Consider the following 13,973-nt stretch of genomic DNA (forward strand, 5'->3'; position numbering starts at 1 on the left):
TGCAACGAATATAACTGTGTGAGTGATTATTTTTTGGGATGTTTTACACTGGGTTGAAGCATTGGCTCCTGTGCCCAAAAGATTCAACTGGTACAGGCGTATTTTAACTAACATGTGTTCAGACAAATTAAAACAAATGTATATGCAATACATGTTAACCTGTTAAACTTTATTGTTTGAATCAAGGCAATAATGCTGATATTAGTGCAATCTGCATAGAGCTTGAATCCAATGGGTAAATATGAGTGAAGAATTACCAATTTAAACACAGTTGAGACAAATTAGTTCTAAATCCCAATATAGCAAAATACTTTGAAAATGTTTTCTTTAAAGTGCTAATAAATTCATGCATGGCTACTAATTATAAAGTAACAGCCTACAGCACCGATAAATAAGATAAGCAATAATTTATAAAAATGAAAATTAAAGCTAAATATAGTTGCTAAGGGTAAAATAAAAGGCACGGTTGACGAATAAGGACTCTAAACTTTTTCAGTTTACATTAAAATCATGAGGGTTTTGGTAAAATTTTGTTTTTACATTGTTAATTGATTGAATCCAAATAATTGCATGTCCATTGCCACAACATAAAATTTTGTCTAAAAATATAAATATATCTGACACTATATATTAATATAAATGCACACATCCGATTTTGTACAGATAAAATTACAGGAGCATAAATAAAACGAGTGTGTGTGTCCAACAATTTAACGTAAAGTGCACAATTAAAACTAGCCGTAACATAGGATTGGATATCCACGGAATTATTGCGCAAACTGAAACAAACACACTTATTATTAGGCCATAAAATGCTTCAGAAATAGATAAACATTATTTAGATAATTTGACTTATTTTGCATATAAAGTGCAATCTTGTAGCGCTAATTAATAGCAAACAAATGAGCTATTTATAATAGGATATTTCTGACTGGTAATATTAGATATGACACCATGTACTATGGGAATAGGGTTTAAAATAATTGGTAAAAAAGCACCAAGCTAGTTGATAGCTTGATGATTTATACTTGTATCATTTACTCAACATTCCCATTCTTAATTAGATCTTCTGACAAGATGACTGGCGACCGAAATGTTTTACCTTTGACAAACTTTTCCAAGCCCTATGTAAGTACATGTGTGAGTAATATTGTTAAAATGCAGTTACACTCATAGTTGTCAAACATAGGAAACCCCATTGATTAATATGGTGAATACAATGTAGAATGTACTTTTCCTCTACTAGTTTGTATAGATACATAACATCAACAAAATCTGTTTTATGCTAAAAACTGTGGTGCTAAAACATATGCCACCCTCGTTTCAAAACCTAGGCACTCCTTACATCACACTTATGATAAATTAAAACAAAGTATGTAGTTACTTATGTTTACCTCTCCGTCATACGATAATAATGGAGATATTTCGCACACCACTGGATATTCCCCTTCATATTGATTGACACTGTAACACAATAAACTCGAAAAAATAAAAAAATCATAATTTTTAATTTTATTGAAAATTTATGAGTTTGCATTTTTAAAGCTTAGGTATAATACACAACTTACCCATTCAAAGGTTTAATCTCTACTCCATTTTCATCTACTATTGTTCCACCTGCTTCAACTAATCTCCTGCATGTGGTTTACAAACAATGTTACAACAATATGGTCATGTCAGTCAGGAGACCAAGGATTTAGGCTTTTAACCCATTATCACAACACCCAGGCCTATATTTAGTATTCATGAAAGTAACTCATTTTTCCTGCATGTCAGGGCAACAACAGTTGCTGTCTCTGTTTCATAAACCTTGTGCCCGCCCACAAGTAACCACGTGTGTAACTTCATAAGTGATTGCCAGAGTTTTACAACAAAAGTATATAAACATTGCCCATTTTAATCAAACTATAAAAAAAAACAAATATAATTTCAAATATTTAACCTGTGGTGTAGAGACGACAGCGTCCATCTTGAGTGCCGAGGGGAACAACTATCAGCACCTTCAGCATTCTTTAATGGGGAGAATTCATCCTCGCGTGGTACGTCCAATACGACAAAGTTTCTGGGTCATATGTTAACAATTAATAGTTGTTTGTATCTAAACTTTTTCTGATGCCAAAGTAGTGGGCCAAATCTGGCCTAAATCTCAAGTCTTTGACAAGGACCTTACCCATTTTGAGTAGAACTAAAAAATAGATACTAAATACTCACAACTATGATATTGTATCCCTAAAAACTTAAATTTCATAGATAAAGTTCATTTAATAGTAATTGTTTACTGACTTACTTGGAAAATTGGAAAACATCGAAAACGAATTTCTCCATCTTGATCCCGTTAGGAGTGGTCGGGGTGATCTTTTCTCCCGTCTTCGAATCGATGTGGGGGATCTTCTTTTTCGCCACATGGTGGGGCAAATCCTTTAAACTGAAAAAATAGAAGTTTACCAAAAAGATTACCGATTGTTATGTATTATTAAAAAAAAAAAAATTAAGAAAACAATTGGTAACTTAAATTAGTGAAGGGTAAAATTAATCTTAATTTACACTTTACAGTGCACAACATAAGAACCTGCAAACAGTTTTCAGGAATGGAACGGTAAAGTAATGATTGCAAATGTTGCCGGCATTGAAAACAAGACGACCCGATTCATCTCGTTTCTTCGCTGTTTCCTCTGATACCTCGCTGTACTCAACAACCTGAGACAAAACATTGTTTTGCAAATACTTTTAAACACAATTTTTTCCAACGTTTTTTATTTAATTTTACAACTTTTTTAAAATATTTTATTAATGTTTTTTGTAATATTTCTTTAATTTATAAAATAAATAACTAAATGTGTTACATATTTACCTGATAAACATCACCAACCCTACACACAACTCCCACTGATTCAGTTGGACTTGATTTTTCTACAACCTACAACAGCAACAGTAGTAGTTAGTAGTTTTAAGTTATCATAAAATACAAGCTGTCTGAACACCTATTACCTTTTTATTCCTGAAAATTGTCATGGTCATCAGACAACAATATTTTAGACACATAGACTGTTATACACCATTTGTGACATGATTAATTTAAAATTCAAACCCAAAACATGATCATATTTATATCTAGTACAAACTGCAATGTTATCAAGAAAACACACACTTGATATCAATTAAGGTTTTTGATTATCGGAAAAAATACTCAAGGCTCAGGCAAGGCTATTGAACTGTCAACAAATACGTATATGAAATTTATACAATGAATAGGTTGTGTAAATATTACACTTGTTTGATTAAATTTTAGCTTAAAGGTTACAAAAGGTATAAGGTTGTATAAGTTAACAGTTATATACACATATTCGTAACTTTTATACACAACTTATGAGTTATATACATTTAATATAAAATTTAACATAACATAACTTTTATAAATCTCTTTGATAACAACATATAGGAATATATAGTGAGTTAAAGGGACTAAAATGGCTGACAATGTAAGTGATTGTAACAGAACATGTGTTTTAATAACATTTAACGAACATGAGCATAATTCGTGACACACACTTACCTTAGCCCCACAGTCAGCATTATGAAGACTACAGAAGCCAATAAACACAGGATCTGCCATTCGTATGAGTATGTTGTCCACACAATGCACATGGGTGCATTCAATACCTCGCTTATCCATATCATCAAGTATGTTCCAATGAACCAAAGCTTTATAAAGTCCACCATTGCCATCTATGAGAGGTTATGTTATTACAATGCACACATAGGTGCCAAACCTGGGGTGGAAAGGTAGGCAGGACTGCACAGGAATTTGCTCCACTCCAGTAATCAGTAAATAATAGGAACAAATAAGTGGGATTTGAATCACAGAAATATGAATCCTATGAATCACAGAAATGTGAATCATCTGAATCACTGTTGCGCTTGCATTTTCAAAAGGTTTGATGCCTTTGAATGCACATATCTACATATTAGCTTTTCTAATAAAATACCAAAACTTTATCTCAACACAATGCAAAACGATATGCAAAGTTCACTGTGTTTTGTATTGGTTTGATAACTGTTTGTCCAACGATAAGCTCAATTTACAACTGTGAAGTGCTAACCTTTATAACACAGTATAACTTACCAGGTGCTGCAGCTATCTTATGTTTCTCAGATAAAAATATTTTTCCATTAAAATCAAGACATGGAAGTGTAGATTGCTCAAAGAAAACAACATTCTTTTGCAGCAAGCCAAAATAATCGTTCTTGTCGAAAAATTCTTTAGTTTGGCTCATGGTAGCTTCACTTGTCATTATGTACCTGGTGAGAGTTTTGTTTATTGCAAAAGTTATCATGCCTATAAAGCCTATCTAAACTCTTACATAGAAAAAGTACAATATAAAAATGTATTTAAGGTGTGTGCAGTTACATTACACCCACAGAAACAGTCATCAAACTGAGGAAACCTCATTGAATATTATAATTAATGTGGGGAGGGTATATCCCAAAATTCCATTAATATAAACAACAACACCCACCATGGTATAATCCCCCTTCTTCCTGTCCTCTCATATGCAAGGTCTTGTAACCTCCTTATCCTTTCTGCTTTTATCTGGTAGAGTGTTTTCTGTGATTGGGTACCAACATTGTACATTCCTTTAGGATATTTCACCCCAAGCCTCGTACCTTGCCCACCAGCCAACAACAACACGGCAACCTTGCCTTCAGATATCTTTTTTAAGCCTGATAATAGAAATATAAATAAACAGTGTAAATTCCTGTCTTTATATTGTTTTGTTTGTATGGTGTAACAGTCATCCTTTTTATCGAATATGTTTTGTGGGTCTGTTTTACCTATAAGCATCTACTAATATGTTTGATTTACCATTACGTTCCATCTTTTTACGCTACCATGACCAAAGAGAGAAAACACAGTTATATTTCATCTACAATACAATCACACTTACCTTCTTTTTCCCATTTAGCAACATCAGTCCGAGCAGATCGTGTCACGCTTCCAAACTGTTCCTGTGGTATTGGATGCATCTTACTATCCAACTTTCCACTATGGCTGCTTAGTTTTATTGACTGTTGCCGAATATCTAGATAGAAATTCGAATTCATAAAACAGAAGTAAAATACAAAATCTTAACACACAAAACCTGGGTGTTAGGGTGATAGCCTATGAGCAACTCTGGCCCAAGTCCCTTGGTGTTGGGGTAAAGGGTCAACCATGAAGAACTACCGATTTTGTTTCTCATTTGTGGTAAATTACCAGTAATTGGTTTTTATGCTCGATTTTCTCATAAAAAATACAGAGCAAAATGCAGACAACTTTAACTGCTTACCTAATTGAAAATACATTCACACTAAACAAAGAATGTTTACATTAGATAGCCTAAGCAAAACAATTTATAATAGGCCATATATACATTGTATAAACAACATTTCTATTCACTTTCCATACCCGCAATGTTTTGTAAATCCAACTTTTTTAAATCATTTAATAACTTTGTTTTTTGTGCAGGTTCTAATTCATTGTAGTAAGTTAATAAATGTTCTTGATCGTGTTTCTGTAAATTATGAAGGGTTTCCTTGTAATCGTCCATTCTTGTAGCAGGTCAGTACCTTAAACACTACGCACAACACCTTGGAAAAAAATTTATGTAAAGTTAAAAAAAGTTATGCATATAACATAAAGATGGAAAACTAAAAGCTCTTAGCCAAAAGAGGTGGAATCACAAAAACCTGATTAATATTCAAAGTCAGTCTTACCAACTATATTACCAACGTACCAACAGTCGAACAGGATATGAAACTGTTTCGTACCAAAGACCCTATGCTAAATAACACTTGAGATACTAATATTTATTTAGTGACGATAACAGCATATTGAGATAAGAGGTTTGTTAGCATAATAAGTTCACAGGTAGTCAGTACAACCTGTGATATGAACAATTATAAAACCAAACAATTTGAAACAAACTTAGTCAAATACATCTTTACCAACAAACTTCTAATACATTATTTTTATTGCAAGACTTTTACTCACTACTTACATACATATACACTTATTTTCATTATATGGGCAATAGGATATATAACACCATTACTAATGTGCTGATGTGCATATACAATTTTCAGTGTAACACTTTCATATGAACAGGCAAGTAATGAAACAATTTATTACAAGTCCCTCTACACAAACTGACAACACCCTTTTTGTACACACAGCATATATAACATGAGACAAGTAATGACACATAGGTAAAGGCAAGTGAATAGTTGTTTTTTGAAAGTTACATATTTGCTAATATTGGTGGTTCGCAATATTACGTCAGAGTGAACAAACAAGCTTTACCAACTATGGAAATTCCCATAAACACAATCTATATGTTACTCTACATAAGTGATTACTAGAAACATTATAAATGAGCTGATTCATAGCCAAAGTACTTGAATTACACCATTAGGAAATGATTAATTTGTTAATTACATTAATGTTACGTACATGGAGAACCCAATATTGTAAATCATTCACCACATTAATATATAGCTATGGCAACAGTAGCTGAGTAGATGATGCTGTTTGTACAATGGCAATATTTCAACTGTATCATGTTTTATCTCAATAATTGTTGTGTACAAAACTATAACAATAACACGTATACATATAAAACAATATATTTTCAGAGGTTGGACTGGTTAAATTGAGTATTAAAGTATTAAATTAAAGTTATTTGGTGTATACACAATTATACAAGGTGCAGCACACACATTTAAGCACTTAAAATTCCACTATATTAAAACCAAACATAAGTAAAATTGCATTTACAGCCGCTTTTCCACCTACTTTGGTCGGTGCTAATAGTTAAACAAGTAATTTAATTAAAATGCCAACTCAGTGGCGATTGCACCTTTACGAGAAGTAAATAACATGCAAGAGTCGGCATACGGGAATTTATAAACGAAAATATCTCAAATATCCATAATTGACAGTCATTCATACGAACATTACATTTTAGTGAAACTGAATTCCGGTGGAATAACATAGTTTGTCTATCATCTATCTGTTCAAATTTCAAATATACGAAGACCAGCAGATTAATTATTCAACGAAAAGAGAATTAGCAACAAAACGACCGTGATTAAAACACGATATGGATTAAAACTACCTGAATAAAAGTGTCAAAAACAAAAGCGTGGCTGCTAAACCCACAATATCTATATTTTGCAATACGTTACACCTGACGCAATACTTTCTGACGTAGTGACGTAGCAATCTGACGTAGAGCGTCGTGACGTCATTTCAGTGCTTCCATTTTTTTGTGCTCTGGTGTTATTGACGCTAATAGGGGAGCGGGCAACAGTAATCACAATCGTTATATCACAGTACTCTCCTAATAAAGTGGTATGGTTGCATGAGTCCGGTTGCATAGCCTTTTTGAGTGTGAAAATCTTACTTATAATATTATCATTCCTAAACATTTGCCACAAAGTATATTACTTAGACAATTAAATAAAAGCACTGCTTTTAAAAAACAAGAAAATGCTATAAAATATTCTTTTTATTGTAATACATAATAAAAGAACCAAAATATTTTTTTTAAATTGGGTATCTTTTAATTTCTAATTTTTTAATAATACATAATCCAAAATGTGGATAAATTCCAACTATAATTTGAAAAATAGGAAATCCGTTACGAAAAGTAGTAATTCTGAAATAGTCATATAAAACATGACATGTTGGTATTATGTGGTTATAAATATATACTGGTATAAATATTTGGAATCAATAACAGTGGATCAAAGCTTACACCAAATACATACAGTTATAGATAATGTTACTTCACAGTTGTCAACACTTTAAAATTCAAAGTAAAATGAAGCATCTTACATGAAGCGCTTATAAATTCAAGCAATATGATAGGTTGGGGTAAGATGGAACATGTTTTTATTTATTTTTATCGTCCCATTTGATAGTAAACAAAGAATATTTACTAATTAAAAAACCAAATTCTCACGATTCTAACATAGTATTGTTGAAACACAATTATGAAATATGGGATATTATGTGCTGACAATATGAATATCCATCTTACCCCACAGTACTATAACTTCACTGCAAATATCAAATGGGTATAATTTTTTACATGTTTTTTAGAGTAGAAAATGCAAAGCAATTCAATAGTTTAAAGCTTATAATTTAAGAACACTAGTATTCTGACATGCTACCTTGAAGTAATGTAAATATGCAGAGTGGTAGAGAATTCAAATACATGAAATAATTAATTCAGTCGTCCAATATTGATTTAACTTGAAATATAAACAATTCTTGGAAATCTAAATCAAATGTTCAAAATGTAAATAAAACTCTGGTTGTGTTTAAGATTCACGATTCATATAAATCAAAACAAATTTTTTGAAGAACTATTGGGTAGGATTTTCTGTCACCAATTTAAACCGTATCCAATGTATAATCCAACAGGGGGTAGTATTCTTATCTAACAGCTCAACAAATCACAGACTAATTTGGATCTTCTGTTTCATGCTCAGAATTTAGTCGCCGGCTTAAAATACTCAGTAACCATAGCAACACCAGAAGATGAGAATACCCCAGGTGTTTATGTATGATTTTTATGTTTGATTGACAGTTATTTCACACAGTTCATCTCTTTCACTAGCTTCACTATCATCGCTGTCGAATTCACTCATTCGTTTCATTTTGCTTCGGGCTTTAGAATAAACCACTGTCCAGTCGAATGGTTTAATATGGCAGAAAAAGGTATAGACGTTACGACATATGCCAAGGTTGAATGGATTCTCCGACTCTGACATTCCCTTGAGATAAGAAATCCTAAAAACCACAAGTTATTATGATTAGTTCTTAGTTGTATGTCATTTTAATTGATCCAGGAAAATTTATGCTATAAAAGATGTAGAATTCTACTATATTTTTGGTTGATATATTTTTAAAAGAATTTCTCATTTTGTTCCATGGCGTGTCACATTGTAGTGGTGTAGGACGAAGGACCTCACCCATATACAATAAAAATCAATATTAGGTACATTCTATTGGTCTTGCTACCGGCCATAGTATAATATTTAAATTGGTAAGTAGTATAATAAATTACTAATATATATAATATTACACTACTTTCGGTTAGGAGCCAATTTACATATAAGATTACACCCTTTATATCCAATGTTTATTTTGAAATTGGTCAATCTAACAAATATTGCAACAATTTGTGTTTATAGTAAAATAAATGATAAATCACTTTTACTTTCTACATCCTGACCAGCAAAGTTTCGCTTAATTATCAATCAATAAACATACTGCAGCAGGAAATAAAATAGGGGCTAAGCAAGTAACCCAAACATTGCTTTGTCATATTGGATAAAACATGGTAACATAACATATTATGGGTTTTTCTTTTCTCCTAAGTTACAAAGGAAAAGACAAGATAACTATTGTTATGACAATACATTGGAACACAGGAAATTGATCAAATCTGAGTTTCAGTGTTTTAACAAACGGGTGTAACGTGATTGCTTACATAAGGCTTGGTTGAACATGACATGTAATTTATTATCGCGTGTTAATCTTAATGAAAATTCATGTTTGTCTGCGTTAAGATGTGTTTATTAATTAATCTTGGACAAATGCTTGTATAAGCCTTGTAACAAACTGATATCTCCATTCTACATTGCCAATAATTTCTAAATGCCAATTCTTATTCCAATCTCTGCCAAATCAATTTAGTGTTGCAAACATTTACTATTGATTTAAACTGCTTTAATTTATCCCACTTACCCACATGTAAATACACTTACTTAACTTAAGATTAAATAAATATTGAATGTCAAGTAATTGAATTAAAAAACAGTATAGACACTTTAAATGTCTACCTTAAATTTGATTTATTGTGATTTTAGTAGGTTTCCTTTGTTTAACAACTATACCTAACCTAATAAAAAAATCATTTTGAAATTGTTAAAATGTAGTTTCACCCAAGGTTGTCAAACAGATGATCAAACAATGCATGAAACGGCTACCATTACATTGCAGTAGTTAACACCCAACCCACCTATGTCTGCTCATGGTCTCCCATGTCGTATGATTGTTAAGTATCATGTATGTGTGAATACAGAAGAGAGCAAACACAACAAGTAGTAGAATCCCCATAAGTAGATCAATCAACAACAATATAACATTTTGTGTCGCCCAGTTGGATGATTCAGGGGCAGATTGGTATCCTGACCTGCAAACAAAGATTATCAGTTGGTATAATTTGTGCAGTTACACTCATAGTTGTTAAACAAAGGAAACCTCATTAGGTAAAAAATTATTTTAAATAAGCCAAACCTGCATCCCAGTGCCTCAATAAGGACCTCACCCATATAGAACATAACACACAAACTACTTACACTGATATAGAAATACTCCAACACAACATGATGACTTCTAAAGTAATAAAACACCAGAACCAGCGATGATTCCTCTCACCCACACAGTTAGTCACCCATGGACAATGATGGTCAAACTTTCGCACACAATGTTTGCATTCACGGCAGTGGCGAGCCCTAACTGGACGCTAAAACATAAAAAGTAGAAATCAATAATTGATACTGTTGTGAATGCAATAATGTTTGTATTTGTAATTGTCTATATACTGTTGCAGCGAGGTATATATACTTGTATTTTTGCTCGTCCGACATGAATTTTGCTGACCAACGATTTGATGTCTTATTCAGGCCGTCTACATAACGGTAAAATGACTCTTTGTGTAAAACGACGGTCAGCAAAATTCTTGGTCAGCAAGCATTGTGTGTATGTGGTTTACTATACTATCTCAAGTAAAGCAGTTAATTACTATTTTTGTGCCACGCTGAAAAATTGACAATACAAAACATAGCTTTAAGTGTATGGTAGTTTTAACTTAATGTAATAATATTGTTGAAGTTATTAAATAAGAAGGCGGCTGCTGTCTTATAAGAAAAAGAGTATATATACTATATTGGGCCTGAATACAACAAAGTGATGCAGTGTTACTACTACCAGTGTATAAGTTGCACACCGCAGTGTGACAGGAAAGAGGAAATAACAATAAAAACTTCTGACAACTTTGTTGGCTGTCTTTACTGCTGCCCTTCCTATGTTCAATTAAATCAAACTTGGTAAAAATCTTTCTCACCTGTAAGCCACACAACCCACATCGTTGATGAGGTTCAAGGTTGAAACATTTGGTTGAAACATCCACTCGTGGCTCGATTCCCTTCTTGTTCCCCAAGATCTTGGTGCTCTCACTCTCCCCCCCATGCTCCATCTCATCCTTCCACTCATCCATGTTCATCTTCTTCACCTCGTATAACGAGATGTCGTCGCCGTCGTCTTCATCGAGGATCAATTTGATCTGGGAATTGTGAGGAAAAGAGTTTAAAAAATGGGTTTTTGGTGCTAAGGAAAAATCCTTAGGTACCCATCTTTTTAAAAAATTAGCAAACATTTTTATGTAAAAAATACACAAATCAGTATGCTACCAATGCCCTCACCTCTTCCACATCAGGGTCCCCTCTCTTCACAAACCCAGGATCCATACACGCTACAATGAAGTACAACACAAGAGACACACATGCTGATGTGATGTATAAAATAGGAACAAAGTAGTGCCCATCATCTAAATGTGTTCGGAGCACTGAAGATAAAACATGAAACTGAGTTATGAAATTAATTTATTTTATTTATCAAATTTGTGTGTGATATTCTCTAGGCTACTTATCCTGATATAATTATGAGTCTGGGATAATGGCCCAACTGTGGCTTAAATCCCAAGTACCATAATGTGCCTCATAGTTCGACCTTAGTCACCTCAACCATACAGAATAAAAAGTTACATAAGCTAGCCGCCATATTTTTAAAGAAGAAGCATTATTAAAAACATTTTTCCCTGCCATATCTAAACATATTTTAACATCAATTGTTAGACATCTTACCTGTTTGTTTAAACAGCAAAATAGAAGATATTCCTACAGTGATTGCCACATGGACTAATCGAGTGAAAAAAATTGATGGGTTAAAAGAATAACGTCCACACTTTGTCATTCTGTGGTAAAATATTGAGCAAATATGCCTAAATCTATGCCTGCAAACAAAATAGAAGAATACAATTAAAAAGGTGGCGGGTAGAGGACTAGAAAGCAAGAGTCGTGACAGCGAATGAGAAAACATTAATCACTGCTGTTGGCCCATTATACAACAGCAAGTTAACTTTGAAAGAAAGAAAAACACAAAGTTTGAAACATAAAACGCGGACCATGGGCCATGATTGAACAACATAGGGTTTGGGTAACAGAGAGAATGTCTACCAGTAAAAAAACATTGATTTATGTATGTATGTATGTACAGAACACAAGGCATGTTTAAACAATAATGTGGCAGCATATTGTGTAGCAGCCATAGTACAGCATTAACACAAGTATGTATATACATGGTACCAATGATTATGTTCACTGTAGCTAACTTGAGTTAAGTTTTGTGGTAATGGAATTTTTCTAAAATGTTCTGTAATCTGTATGTGTGTGTTTGCCAAATTAAGTGTAAATTTGGATTTTAAATTTATGATTCCATAAAGAATGACCAGTAAATAAGAGTAGCATTTTTACAACTAATAATAATAAACACACTTTAATACCATTAACTAAAGTGTGTTTTAAAGAAAGCAATACATTTGAACGGAGTTGTTACATGAAAATGCAAATTGCTACATCAAATAAGGAGAAAACAGGTGTAACGTTTAAGTTCAATTCAATGCTCTGTCCCTGGCACATATGGTTATGAACGCTCACAACATTTTTCACTTGGTGTGTCCAAGATGTTGCTAGGTTCATTTAGGATTTTATGCAAGAAGCAATAGTTCTTGGCGCTGTAACTCATCATCTCGCTTCAGTGCTTGCTCAAGTCGTTCACGCGCCACAATAACCCGATTCTCCTGCTTTCTTATGTCTTCTTCCGTCACCATGAAGGATTTACACAGTGGCTGTTGGGTGTTTAATAGCACACATGGGTCCTTCAACACAGATGTTGAATTCTGCCCAACTATTGTATGGTTGCCATCATGTAGTTGGATCGCAATTCTTCTTAGCAGTTCTTCTGCTGTTGGGCACGGCCCTATAGCTTGCAGGGCTTTTGGTAGCTCCAATGTTTCAATGACAGTTTCTGCGATATCTGAAGCACTAAGACCGGTTAATCTTTTTTCTTTGAATAATTGCTGCGGAGCTTTAGAGTTTCCACGGGCCTGCTCACTCTTCATTGGGTTAACTTTATGGTTGCATACTTTGGTCACAGATTGTTTGAAGATGGATGCAGTTTGACGTGCAGGTAGGGAAGTGTCTAAATCTAACCGCCCGCTTTTATCATATTGTTTTTGTCGCCGACTTGATTTAACTTTTTCTGACATAAATCGTCCGAGCCGATAATCAAAACAGGTAAGATCAACCGAACTTCCAAGCACCCTGATTAGCTCTGGTTTGCTTCGAACTTTCTTTCCAGTAGGGCTGATGTAATACACATCACATTTTCCGCGGGACAACCCATTTTGTCGAACACATTCTTCACGGATCCACCCATGTGGTAAACCAAGAACTGCAACTTTCTTCTTTGCTTGGTTCATATTTTTTCTGCCACTTAAAAAACAAACTATATGTATATGATTCTACAATGCTCAAAGCACCCTTTAGATATACAATATATATATTATAAAATTAACAAACTTTTTATTTATCTTCTTAAATAGAAAGAACAGATTAAATATAACAATTAAGGTAAGTAAACTATTAAAACCAAGTAAAACACCGAAAGCTAAGTTTCCACGTTTTAAATATTAACTAAAAATTTTAACCTTGCTTTTGTAGATATTTAAACACATTTAACTACTGTACTAACATTCAAAACGTTGTACATGTTTACCCTCATGCGCTTAACCAACGACCAT

The 13,973-nt window shown here is 33.2% G+C and overlaps 3 protein-coding genes across 3 annotated transcripts; all 3 read right to left on the bottom strand.

The window, feature by feature from the left end:
* Window positions 1-150: 150 nt before the first annotated feature.
* Window positions 151-5,635, bottom strand: LOC100175591 (UDP-N-acetylhexosamine pyrophosphorylase). The gene is made up of 12 exons (XM_002132111.5): window positions 5,447-5,635; window positions 4,947-5,081; window positions 4,518-4,722; window positions 4,124-4,299; window positions 3,554-3,726; window positions 2,852-2,917; window positions 2,570-2,697; window positions 2,288-2,425; window positions 1,943-2,062; window positions 1,569-1,634; window positions 1,395-1,464; window positions 151-1,124 (listed from the first exon to the last, which is right to left on the bottom strand). Exons 1-12 carry the CDS (start codon window positions 5,586-5,588, stop codon window positions 1,038-1,040), a joined length of 1,506 nt encoding a protein of 501 aa, XP_002132147.1. The 5' UTR covers window positions 5,589-5,635; the 3' UTR covers window positions 151-1,037.
* Window positions 5,636-7,555: 1,920 nt separating this feature from the next.
* On the bottom strand, window positions 7,556-12,464 carry LOC100176390 (probable palmitoyltransferase ZDHHC12). The gene is made up of 6 exons (XM_002132106.5): window positions 11,977-12,464; window positions 11,536-11,678; window positions 11,178-11,396; window positions 10,411-10,577; window positions 10,071-10,244; window positions 7,556-8,836 (listed from the first exon to the last, which is right to left on the bottom strand). Exons 1-6 carry the CDS (start codon window positions 12,209-12,211, stop codon window positions 8,617-8,619), a joined length of 1,158 nt encoding a protein of 385 aa, XP_002132142.2. The 5' UTR covers window positions 12,212-12,464; the 3' UTR covers window positions 7,556-8,616.
* Window positions 12,465-12,878: 414 nt separating this feature from the next.
* LOC100177926 (methyl-CpG-binding domain protein 2) lies at window positions 12,879-13,652 on the bottom strand. Its single transcript, XM_002132105.4, has one exon. The coding sequence runs from the start codon at window positions 13,650-13,652 to the stop codon at window positions 12,879-12,881; it is 774 nt and encodes a 257-aa protein (XP_002132141.1).
* Window positions 13,653-13,973: the final 321 nt, after the last annotated feature.

The sequence above is a fragment of the Ciona intestinalis genome, chromosome 9, assembly GCF_000224145.3.
Source record: "Ciona intestinalis chromosome 9, KH, whole genome shotgun sequence".
In the NCBI taxonomy this organism is placed as follows: Eukaryota; Metazoa; Chordata; class Ascidiacea; order Phlebobranchia; family Cionidae; genus Ciona; species Ciona intestinalis.

Bases quoted from the DNA above. Each gene is read 5' to 3' on its own strand.
- LOC100175591 (XM_002132111.5), bottom strand. From the start codon at position 5,588: ATGGACGATTACAAGGAAACCCTTCATAATTTACAGAAACACGATCAA. The intron at 3,727-4,123 runs GTAAGTTATACT...AACCTCTCATAG, and splicing joins TAAGATAGCTGCAGCACCTG to ATGGCAATGGTGGACTTTAT. The intron at 2,063-2,287 runs GTAAGTCAGTAA...CATATGACCCAG, and splicing joins GATGTTTTCCAATTTTCCAA to AAACTTTGTCGTATTGGACG.
- LOC100176390 (XM_002132106.5), bottom strand. From the start codon at position 12,211: ATGTTTTCTCATTCGCTGTCACGACTCTTGCTTTCTAGTCCTCTACCC. The intron at 11,397-11,535 runs GTGAGGGCATTG...CACAATTCCCAG, and splicing joins GGGACCCTGATGTGGAAGAG to ATCAAATTGATCCTCGATGA. The intron at 10,245-10,410 runs GTAAGTAGTTTG...CTTTGTTTGCAG, and splicing joins TGGAGTATTTCTATATCAGT to GTCAGGATACCAATCTGCCC.
- LOC100177926 (XM_002132105.4), bottom strand. From the start codon at position 13,652: ATGAACCAAGCAAAGAAGAAAGTTGCAGTTCTTGGTTTACCACATGGG.